At 42.9% G+C, this 12,593-nt stretch overlaps 1 protein-coding gene across 5 annotated transcripts in view; it reads right to left on the bottom strand.

Moving 5' to 3' along the window:
• The window catches only part of Smarca2 (SWI/SNF related, matrix associated, actin dependent regulator of chromatin, subfamily a, member 2), a 173,218-nt gene that overhangs the window by 134,028 nt on the left and 26,597 nt on the right, over positions 1-12,593 (bottom strand). For all 5 annotated transcript variants that reach the window (XM_031390004.1, XM_031390008.1, XM_031390006.1 and 2 more), the window contains one exon: positions 4,417-4,678. In XM_031390004.1, coding sequence (XP_031245864.1) covers positions 4,417-4,678 — 262 coding nt within the window. The remainder of the gene's footprint in view (positions 1-4,416; positions 4,679-12,593) is intronic.

The raw sequence follows: 12,593 nt of genomic DNA, 5'->3' as shown, positions 1-12,593 counted from the left end.
CCCTCTCCCTCCCCCTCCCCCTCTCCCTCTCCTTCTCTCTCTCTCTCAGTCTCCCTCTCCCCTACCCCTTCTCCCTTTCTCTAATGGAAGAAAGGCATGAAGTATAAAGTACAAACTCAAGAAAAGAGAGGAAGATTTTACAGTAAAATGATATGCACTTGTTGTGGTGGGTGGCAAAGTTGTGAGGGTGGGGTGGCATGGGGGAGGGGTGACTCCTATCTCTGTTGTTGTGCTTAATGGAAATCTTCATTTTAAATAATGCTCCTCTCCTGGACAATTTCATCTCCCCATCAATGAGATTCAGCAGGAAGTCTGATAAAGAGAGTCAGGATTCTAAACTTCCCAAAACAACAGCAAGATGTAATCCTGCCTGACTGCAGGAGGCTCATTTAGTGTCCTCACGAGCACAGAAAATTGAAGCAGAATTAGGTCACTCGGGTTTTTCATACAGACTGAAAAGTAAATCAAGAGGGGTTACTCTTCTGCCAAGGAAAAGAGTTCCATTAAAGGCAACAGATATTTGTTCAGGTCCAGGGGAGAAGTTTATGATTCCAGTAGGAGAGTTATTTGAACAGAAAATGACACTGGTACATTTTGTCCCTTCAAGGAGCTGAGTGACACGTTACAGAGCGAGGGAACATGTGTGATTGTGGTGGCTCTTTTGGCACAGTGGCTATTGGTAGTTCCTGAAAAGGAGTTTCCAGGGTTGTGATGGTGGTGAGGGCAAGACAAGGAAACACACACACACACACACACACACACACACACACATCTCCTAACCCATTTCTATACTCAATTCTGTTTTGAGACCAGAGGCCTGGTGTAATTCAAAACTGCCTTTCTTGAATAAACTCTTCTAAGTGTGACACGCATCCTCCATGCAAACATTTGCTTAGATGGACCGAGTTTACATGTCAGTGTGTAAGCTCCTGAAGTACTCTTTGAGTGAATGTGGAAGGAAATGAAGTTAGCTATAGTTAGAGTCCAGAACTCATGCCCAAAGTTGGTGGTAGGGAGTTAGTGCAGCAGGCAAGACTGTCCAACACACCAAAGAGAGAAGAATACATTTCCATTAAAAATGATAAGAGAGTAAATGATAAGAGAGTTAAAAGGAAATCATCCAAAATAAAGGGGAGATAAATGTTTTCAAGCCCAGGGCTGTAGAAGTCTGAGGACAAGCAAAGTGTACACAGGCAGAAACTCACTTAAGCTGCAACCAAAAAAAAAAAAAAAGATTCTGTTCTGAGTTTATGGCAAACTAGGAAGAGCCGCCAACTGGCTTAAAGAAATGTAACTTCCTAATAATTTCCTTCCAATTTTTGCAGACAAGGACTGTAGCCAATGAAATGAACATCTGTTGTGGGGTTTCTGTTGCATGATATTTTGCTTTGTTGGAGCCCATGAAATCCCAAAAGAGAACGGGTAGGACCTTACTCAAATCCTTAGCCAGGTGAGAGGGGTGCAGAGGCCAGGTAGAGTCTAGGGATCCGGCAGAAGTCTGGTGAGCTAGCCCATCAAAGGGAGCGAGAGAGAGAGAGAAGGATCTTCATAACTGCCCGTTATGAGTGTGTAAGAGACTTAATGTAACCCCTTCGATGATAAACTCAATCTCTGCGATTGAACAATGTGTCTTTATACAGGCAGAAGTCAGCTATTGTTCCATGACTAAACAAGATAAGGCAGGCCCCTGAAATGCCGCCAGCACAAGTTTGCTCTTTCCCAGATGGCCATGGGGAGATTTAGGCCAAAGGTCCCACCAGGTTTTTGGCAACCCCCAAGCTATACAACTTCAGTTTTACCAAGGTGGATACATTTACCAAATAATAACAATTTGAAAAATGACTCTTCAGCTACATTCTGATAGGCACTTAATTTTTAGAGGTTTTTTTTTTTTTTTGAAATAGGGCCTCACTATGTACCCTAGATTGGCCTGAATTTCATGATGTTCATGCCGCAGATTTCCATATGCTGAGATTATAGGCCTGCATCACCCTGCACCACAGTTTAAAGGATACTAGTAGATATCATTTTTATTAAAATAGGAGAATGGGGTCAGTGAAATGGCTCAGTTGCTACCAAATTTACAACTCTAGGCTTAATCTCCAGAAACCATATAACGAAATGAAAAAAACCAACAACTCCCCAGGTTGTTGTCTGACTTCCACATTTGTAGAAGTAGATCGGATGTGCCATAAATAAAAAAACAAAAAAACAAAAAACAAATAAACAAATATGTGAATAAATGCAGTAAAATTTAATTAAGAAGGTCATATAGGTTACAAACTTTTTATATATTGAAATAGGTTAATAGTACTACTTCGTACTTTGGAAGAGAATCCATTCAAACTCACGTCTTTTAAAATGACATTAAAAGGAGATTATAGGAGAGCCCTGTCATTAAAATCCTGGCAACAATGACAAAACAAGTTTAGGAGACCACAAAGCAGTTTATCCGCATACATGTGCACATGCAGGCACATACATACACATACATACATGCACATATACATGAGGCGGAGAAAGAGAGAAAAGGACAGTGTTACATAAAACGTCTAGGTATAGAGAATATCTTCTGGGGTGCACTGCATGAGCTAACAAAGCTTCTGTCATCTTTGCACCCTCTGGGCAGGGCTAAAGCATGGTAGATTTTAGACAAGTTAGAATTTCAGGATAACCGCAGAATTCTGCTTTCTTATAACTGACCACCACCACCACCACTCCCAATGACTACTTATGACTTCTTTTATCCAACAACATAAAGAAACTTTTCTGCCCTTTTGTTTGGCTTTATGATACACTAGTTTTTATCTAAATGACTGGGCCCATCACTGATGATGAGTCCCTGGCCCTGGTGCACAGGGCACATGACAAGCTGGGAATGACAGAAGGAATGCTCCCAATGAAAACTACCAACAGAAATGAGAAAATAAAGTCATGTTTCCACTCCAAAAGGTGACCCACATCTAATACCTGGTTGCTGGGATATCTCCAAAACAACTCCACAAACCAGGTATCCTTTATTTAGTTCATAACAAGCTACATGCCTTTTAATAAAGATTAAGATAACACTTTTTAAAGAGAACCCAGACACAGCTCCCTGGCTAACATTCTCTGCAATTTTTCCCACCTACTTTCCATTTACTTCAAATAACACTGGAAAAATGATGGACACCAATATTACTGAATGCTTACAGAACCCATTACCTTTCCCAACTCTATGAGAAAAGACTATAATATTTTTAATATGTAAGTCACAGAAAAATGATGTAACCTGCCCAAGACAGCATTGCTGTTCTTGACAGCACAAGCTTCCAGGCAAGTCATAGAAATCAAAACCTTAGTTTTTGCTTCATCTTAACTTTTTTTTTTTTCTTTGGTTTTTTGAGACAGGGTTTCTCTGTGTAGCCCTGGCTGCCCTGGAACTTACTAGGCTGGCCTCGAACTCAGAAATCCACCTGCCTCTGCCTCCCAAGTGCTGGGATTATAGCCATGCTCCACCACCACCCGGCTCATCTTAACTCTTACTTGCACTTAGCTTTTCATGGTTGTTAACCATTGACTTGAAGGGCCTGCTAAGTAATGCCCATGGGCCAAATCTTGTCCTTAGTTGCTTTTCTAAATAAAGTTTTACTGGAACAAAGCCAAGACATCACAGTCTATTGGTGTTTCCCCACAAAAAGGACAGAGCTGACTATCTGTGTCTAAGACATATGGCCCTGTAAAACATTAGATGGTTTCCATCTGGTCCTTTACAGGAAGAGTTTGCCAATGCCTAATTTAGATACAACTGTGTCAAACCAGGTGACTAGTGCCTGGATTCAGAGTTTAACTCAGGATCCCACTTGAAGACAGATACCTAAGGCTGATCCCTAAACCTGGGCCAACATCTAGACTAAAACATGAGTGAATTAGAATACAGAACACATTGTACCAAGCTATGCAGGATGCTTTTCAGTACCATGAGCGGGGCCAGAATTCTGAAGGATGGATCCAGACAACATACTCAACATGACTATCTAAGTCATCAGTTGTTCCAGAACACAAAAAACGGGACCATCTCATTAATCCTAGTGTGAGGTGGCACGCTCTGCCCTGAGATGCAGGAACTCTGGGCTGGGCTTTTGATCTTTGTATTCCAAGCACCTGGCAAGTAGACAGGATAAGTAGACCTGGCAGTAGACTGGTGGATAAAGGTTTCTGTTCAAATGAGAAAAAGTCACACACAGTCTGTCTACTCAGCAACACATAAGGACCGACCCAACAGCATGTGAACTTTTGCTACAACTGTTCTGAAACCAGGGTCCTCTCTGCCTAAGTCCTCTCTGCCCTCTATTCACCCCTCCCAGTGTCCCCAAGAGGACATTACCCTACACGGGCAATGTCAGCCACTGGCCCTGGGAATGACCTGGCGGGTACCTGTACTCTCGTTCCTGCAGGATCTCCACAGGGTCCAGGCCTTGAGGTTTCTGGATGGGGCTGATGCGGCTCTGCTTCTGTTGCAGCTGAAGGACTGGAGAAGGCTGCCCTGGGGCGGGCTGCTGCACGGAGGGCCCAGGCACAGCTGTGGCCGTGGGCTGAACGGCGGCTGGGGGTGCGGGTGAAGGTCTGCCGTTGGGTGCCGGTGCAGCCAGCTTCTGGGGGGTGCTCTGGCCACTCAGCAGCAGCTCCTGCCCGGGGCCTGTGAGACAAGAGGGACATAAGCAGGATAGGACAGAAGGAAGGACCTCTGCTGACCATGCCTATCTCTCCTCCACCCATCAACCACCACCTAGGGTCAGAGACTGCCAGGGTCTTAAACTCAAGAGCTGACTAATGGAGGGCATAAAGGAAGGAAAGAAATGAAGGGCAATGGTGAAAGAGAAAAAGTGGCCTAGCATGTATCCCACAGGGAAATGGCACATAGTAATGAATATTGTCAAAAATATCCACATACAAAAAAATGACTCCTAGTTGTAATAAATCAAGGAAGTGACAAGGTGGCTTTTAATGCCACATTCTGCAGTGGGTTTGTTGTTGTTGTTTAAGAGTCACAGGTGGATTCAAACTTCAGAAAAGAAAGACTTCTACAATAATCCCATCCAATGGGTGTGGCCTCAAGGTCTCACTTTGCAAACTGCTGATAAGTTCCAGCAGAAGGGCCTCTGTCCCAATAGCTGAGGCTGGCTATGAGATCCAGTGCCTAAGGGCTAAAATAGCTAACTGGTCTGCTGGGAACTAAAAAAGGTCCGTCCTTTTCCTTAGCAGTCCTGAAAGCTGATTCCAGGCTTAGTTACCGTGCATCCCAGGAAGTAAATCTTACTTTAATTACACTATTAAAGAATTTCTAAAACTATTCAACATTAGGGGTAAAATATGCACATTTCCCCTAACAAAGACTAGCAAATATTAAGATTCAAGAAAGCCTTTTCTCTTATTATCAGATAGTGGCAGGCAATCTTTAGCCTGTCTCTGAAGCTTACAGTGGCCTAGTAATTCCAGCCCTTTGAAGTAGAGGCAAGAGTTGAATTCAAGAGTTGCCAGGCAGTGGTGGGCATACCTGTCATCCCAGCACTTGGGAGGCAGAGGCAGGTGGATTTCTGAGTTCAAGGCCAGCCTGGTCTACAGAATGAGTTCCAGGACAGCCAGAGCTACACAGAGAAACCCTGTCTCAAAAAAAAAACCAAAAGAGTTGGTGGGCCAATCTGGGCTATAGGAGACCTTGCCCCTAAACAACAAAACAAATCTTTAAGTATTGCTGAACTCAGTTTCAGCCATTTTTCTGCATTAAGTTCTGGGTATTTTAATTAACTGCTAGATACAAATCTAAAATAAGAAGGGCTTCAACTCCCCCCCAGGTGAGTTCTCAGTTCCTTAAAACTGAATACAATTAGTGAAGGTACCAGATGCATTAGTACATTAAAAAAAAAAAGACTCTCAGTCAGCAGATGCTAAAACCACAAGCAGAATTCATCCATATATTTCTTATATCCTTCCGTGGGGGGGGGGGGGGGGGGGAACACATTAAGCACAAAAATCATAGTCCAAAACTTCAGAGAGACACAATAATTAACCATACAAAGGCACGCATTATGGAAAATGGAACACATTTCTTCAACTTCTGACAAACGCCATTTAAAGGACTTCAATGACAATCCAGAGACAGCCATAAGCAAACAGCGTGTCATGAGGAATGTAAAGTATTAGGACAAAGGGCTTGGGGAAGCTTCAGCGTGTGTGTGTGTGTGTGTGTGTGTGTGTGTGTGTGTGCGCGCGCGCATGTGTGCATGGATTGTGGATGTGTGTGTGTGTGCATGTATGTGTGCATGTGTGTGCGTATATGTGCATGTGTGCGTGGATTGTGGATATGTGTGTGCGTGTGTGTGCGCGTGTGTGCGCGTATGTGTGTGTGTGTATGTACAAGTACCTCTCTCCCAACAGCTGGCACAAGCAGTTTTTCCTTTCTCTTCCAAAAATTAGGTAAAATTTCCCAAAAAATATAGACCTAGATAAGATTTTTTCTTCGTGCCCCACCCCTCCCCCCAGGGTTTCTGTGTATATGCCCTTGGCTGTCCTGGAACCAGGTTCCTACTGCCTCCTGAGTGCTGGGATTAAAGGTCTGTGCCACCACTGCTCTGCTAAGTTTTTTCTTAAGCTAATTTATAGTCCTGGTATTCTTGGGGGTTGGTTTTAAAAAGCTCTGGGGTGAAATATATGGCTATTTTTATGTCAAGGATGTATCATCAGATAAAGTTGTTTTTTCAATTAAATCCTTTAACTTTTGTTTTCTGAATGGGAGCTCTTTTATAAAACACATAGATCTTCATTACGTGTTTTATTTAGAAGTTTTTTTTTTCATCCATGTTTAAGAAAGCAATTAAAGCCCGGATTTGTTAAGCACCTGCATGCATTATGTGAGACAGGTTTTAGAATACCTTTCCTGAGAGGTCTTTAAATTAAGGAATGTGTTTTCCTTTGCATTGTCTTATATATGACTAGTCAAATGACAGATGATATAGATTTCTAGCATTTATATATTTTTATTTTTAATTCAACTTATTTATTAGGGGACGTGCATCCAAAGTGCATGTGTGGACATCAGAAGCCAACCTGCCGGAGTCACTAACCTCTTTCCACTGTGTGGGTTCTGGGAATCAAACTCAATCTTCAGACTTGGTGGCAAGAGCTCCTACCCACGGAGCAAGTAGAAGTAAATATATTAGGAGCTGCAGTCTTGGCATCCTAACTGACGAGCTTACTCTAGTTTCAGATTCTCTAAGTACAAATACTTTTAGAAGAAGAAAATCTGGTAGTTATTGGTAAAATTGTATCACAATGATTACCGTAAATTTTACTCTCAAAGTATTTTCCCTCTTTTCTAAGTTCAAAAGATAAAAACATCCCATCAATCCAGCACTGGTACACACTCACTTGTGAGTCCAGCACCAGTATACACTTGCTGGTTGTAGTCCTTATCACTACGAGCAACCACTTTTGTAGCCAGACTACCTACAAGTACAAAGGCAGGATTTAATGAAAAAAAGGTATTGTCAGCTGGTCAGTGCATCTCCACAATAAGGCTGATATGCCTGGTTAGCCTTATCCTATTACATTATAATCTGGTGGATTTGTCCTTAATATTGGGAAACAGAAACCCAACCACAGACTTACATATTCCAATGTCTAGCTTAACAGCACTTGTAGAGGCTGGAGAGTGCTAGTTCTTACAGAGGACCCAGGTTCAATTCCCAGTACCCACATGGGAATCTCACAACCATCTGTAACTCCAGGTCCAGGGGATCTGACACCTCTTCTGACCTCCTCAGGCACCAGGCACATACAAGATGAAATACATAAATGCAGGCCACACATTTAGACACATAAAGCAAAAATAACTCTTGGTTTTGTTTTGTTTTTTGTTTGTTTGTTTGTTTTTTTCCGAGACAGGGTTTCTCTGTGTAGCCGTGGCTGTCCTGGAACTCACTCTGTAGACCAGGCTGGCCTCGAACTCAGAAATCCACCTGCCTCTGCCTCCCAAGTGCTGGGATTAAAGGTGTGCGCCACCACTGCCCGACAAAAATAACTTTTAAGAAAAAAAATAACCTAAGATTACCCTCCCCCGAGAGGAAAAATATTTCCTTAGCTCTCTTACACCCCCACCCCACCCCATCCCCCGGCTGTGTGAAGCTGGCCGTGCTACCAAGTCCTATGTTTGCTTCATCATTTGCAGAGCATGAATGATGATACCTCTCTCATAGAGTGGTGGTGAGGCTTCGGTAAGATTGTCTGACTACGTGCTCTACTTACCGTCTTTATTTTCAAGATGGAGAGAAGAATCTAATTTAATCACGGTATGCAACACAACCGAAAATCCCATGAAAAAAGGCACCTCCGGAATTTGGGTACCATATCAGCGGGGCACCTTGGGGAGCTATTTCCTGGGCTAAATTTCAAGACATGTCTGCAAGTTCACACAGCCCAGTGCACATGTTCCTGGGGTCAGTGGACTTGCTGTGTGTACCCTGCCAGCTGCTATCAGGGCTACTTAGGAACAAATTCTATTTCCTAGCTAAACGCAGATTTATTTACTGTGTGGGTCTGTTTTCTCCTCTCCCTGACTGACTGTATAAATACAGTGATTTACAGAGACGGGGAAATTCAGTGTAGCTTCCTGTACTTCTACTTAGGATGTGAACCTCATCTACTGCGTTCTGTGCCGGTCCTGCAGGACTTCACAGAGAGCACAGGACTCGGGCCACAAAAACCACCCACTGTGCACCAAACACCTGTGGTTAACTACCCAAGGCCTTTCCGCTCACCTTCAAGCTGAACACAGACTGAATTTTTAGCTTGTCTCTCCAGGATTCAGGCTTATGGACAGTGTTCAAAATACAATCTACTTCAGCCCATATCTTAGGAAGCAAAGTACTGGCTGGCTCTCCAGAAAGTGGTCCAATCCCATCCCATCTGATATGAAGTAACAGGGCAACACATGTACTAAAACACCTGTGCCTCAGCCTCACCTGCATAGCATTTCTGTGCACTCAGATCCCACTCAGCACACAGGGCGATTATGCAAATCACCACTCTGCATTAAAGACAAATGTAAGTGATTTCTACAGGTTGGGAAAAAAAAAAAAATAAAGTAAAGAATATTTAAACTGAGCATATCCAAAAGTTTCAGACGACCCCCCCAAAAAAAGGGAGAACACAAGTATTTATTAAGATGAGCAGAAAACAAAACAAAACAAAACAAACCCACTTTCTTTTTCTACCACTATAAGGTTGTTCTCTCGCCTTCCCCAATCCACAACTTTTTCAGTTCTCATTTTCATTCTGCTTTAATCCCTATAAGGAAAAGAGAATCAAAGCGAAAAGAGAAATATGTCTTCTTCTGGAGCGTTGCCCACATGAGCAAGGACAAGGCTCTGCTTGAGAAGTGGCCAACACGCCCGCGGCTGCCCCCGCCCCAGCCTCCTCCAGCACACATGCGCAGTGTGCAGGAAGGCAACCAGCGATGAAACAATGTCACTTCCGGTGAGTTCTAACTCTAGAGTAGGTTTGGGGAAGGAAAACCAACCCAGGGTAACACGTTCTCTTTGTTCATTAAATACACTAGGAAAGGGAAAAGAAGAATGGAAGACTCCTAACTACCTTAGGAGAAGTGCGTGTATTCAAATGTATTTTTTTCAGGGTGTTTATGAGTAAATACACTTTTTAAAGGGGAGAGGGGAATGGTTTAACACTGACTTTAAAAAAAATCTTTCCATTATTTAGATTTATTCAAAATGTCTATAAAAATGCTGTTATCCAATAAGGTTGTCTATCCTTCTAGGTCAGATTTCTGCACAAGTTTTACGGGATCAATACTCGTGGCAGCCGCAAGGACGCCTTGCTCCATTAGAAAGAGACATTTCCTCCCCTCTTCCACCCAGGGCCTCCTGTCCACGTGGCCATAAAACAATGATCTGCCCAAACAAATATTTTCATTTCTTATAAAGCATGACAACTGGGACATACAAAAGACATGAGCAGTGGGTGATGAAATTAAGTCCTCCTGTTGACAGGGATGCGATGAGGCAGGAATAGGCAAAGAGGTGTTTAGTTAAGAAGGATAGCCCCTTTGTGGAAATGGCCCAGAAAAATTAAGGCACAGTTAGGTTCAGTTGACATGAAGTGCTAGTTACATGGATGTACTCAGATAACATAAACTTCACCGTCTAAATTTCTCTACTTCATTCCCATTATTTGGTGGAAAGGTTTCTCAGATGAGGACTACAGTACCCTACTTTCTTCATGCTGTTTTCCTGCCCAGTCGAGGTCATTTAAAAGCTGCTAATGCCTTTGGAGGCCTATGACGTGGCAGGTGATACCCCAAGACATGCTTCACGCACGATGGATTATATTCATATGGCAAAATTCCATAATGCTACCTCTTGGGAACTTCACTTTGGTCCCTCTGCTCTGCCTAGGTGCCAGTTATCTTGATGTAACCAGCTGGCCTCTGCATGAAATCCGGTTGTTAAAACCACTCATGCTCTAAGATGTGGGAAGCAGAGATGACCAGTTCTGTTAACAGTGTGTCCAGAGTAAGACTGAAAAGAAATTGTGCCAAGAAGCTATGATCTCTGTACTTCACATACAAGAGTGAAGAGCTGAGCCCCCGCCCCCACACACACACACTCTGCAGATCCTTCCCCTGGTCTGGAGGATTTGGATCAAGGAGCCCTTTAGGGGAAATAGTCAAGAGTATGAGCTTTCAAGTCACAATGGCTAGCGTCTGGATCTGAATGCCCTCCATGCAGCCGAGGGGACATGTGCCAAAGATGTGGCAGAGCACCGGTGAGCAAGCAGGTTCTCAGTGTCTAAGCTACATACACAAGTTTTCCTTCTATTTGGCCAAATTCTCTAGAGCTTTAGTTTTAGAGCTTTACAATTTTACTGCGGGTACAACTTGTCATTTCCCTGCATGGAGTTTGGGGTGTCTTTTCCAATGATACTGTTTGGTTCCTCCATCTATCAAAAGGCTCCCTCGTGGCCACATAGAAATCTGGGTACGAAATAATCTTTTTCTTTAAAACCTCCACTCTAAACTGATAGTTCTGGTGCATGCCTATTGTATTCTGAGACAGACAGAATGCTACAGGTGCAAGGCTAGCCAGGGCTTTAAGGAAAGAACTTGTCTTAACAATCACACACACAGGCTGGAGAGATGGCTCGGCGGTTAAGAGCAATGGCCGCTCTTCTAGAGGTCCTGAGTTCAATTCCCAGCAACCATATGGTGGCTCACAACCATCTGTAATGGGATCCAATGCTCCCTTCTGGTGTGTCTGAAGACAGCTATAGTGTACTCATATTAATAAAACAAATCTTTTTTTAAAAAAAATCACACACACACACACACACACACACACACGAAAGAAAAGAACCACATTCTATATTCTAAATGTTTTTATCTCCCCAAATTCCTATGCTGGAATCTAAACCCCCAAGTAGATGGTATTAGGAGGTAGAGAAAATTAAGCCATGAGGAAAAAGCTTTCATGAATAAGACCAGTGACACGTAAGAGGCCACAGAGTTTCCTCGTCCCTTATACTGTGAGAGGGTAGAGAACACGTGCTTTCTGTGATTCAGAAAGCAAGGACTCACCACATGATAAACTTGCTGATACACTAATAATGTCGGAAGTCCCAGCCTCAGAACTATAAGACACAGATGTCTGCTGGTTTCGTTTTGGGCTTCAGTTTTGTGACAGGGTTTCATACATCTCGAGCTAGGATTTAAACTCTCGATAAAACTAAAGATGACAGTGACCTTTCAACCCTCCTACATCTATATCTCAAGTTCTGGGGTTAGATACTTGTCTGCCACAGCTGGCTTAAGAGACCCATTAAGAATTATTAACTTTTTGTGTGTCTATGTGAAGTATATAAGTAAGTATGTGTGTGTTGGGGTTGGGGGGAGTAGAAGTCAGAAGGAATTTATGGGTGTCCTGTGTCCTACTCTATCAGTCTCTGCCTTATCCCCTTGAGATCTCCAACTGAACATAGAGTTCGACTGGTGGTCAGCAATCACCAACCATATTCCTGTCTCCCTACCAACCCTCACCACAACGCCTACCTTATAGGTGCATACAACCACGCCTGATTTTTGCACACATCCTTGGAACTCAAACTCAGATCACACTGCTTGCACAGCAGGCACTCTTACCCACTGAGCAATCTCCCCAGCCACTAGACTCATTTCTAATATCGAGCCTTCTACCTCCAAGAGTTCATCTTCCTGGTATCTCTATTTTTTAAAACTAAATCTACCAGAAGAGAAACACTAACTTGAAAATTAAAATATTTAAATCAAATATATTAATCAGAATCCTTTCTCTTTACCTGAGTTCCTAAACCTTGAACAAATATCCCAGCATCATTGTTTTGGTGGGTATTAGCTTGTCGGTTCACCCAAATGAGTGGAAGCCATTCATAGGAGATGGTATTTATATCTAGGGAACATTACAGTCTCCACTATCTAAAACCCTGATAGCTAAACCATAACCTCTATTTATCTAGTTCTTTTTAAAAACTTGATTGATTGAATGAATGAATGAATGATTAGGGAAACT

This window comes from Mastomys coucha, unplaced genomic scaffold (genome assembly GCF_008632895.1).
Source record: "Mastomys coucha isolate ucsf_1 unplaced genomic scaffold, UCSF_Mcou_1 pScaffold21, whole genome shotgun sequence".
NCBI lineage: Eukaryota > Metazoa > Chordata > Mammalia > Rodentia > Muridae > Mastomys > Mastomys coucha.
The sequence above is the reverse complement of the archived record's forward strand: the minus strand, read 5'-3'. Positions and strand labels throughout refer to the sequence as shown.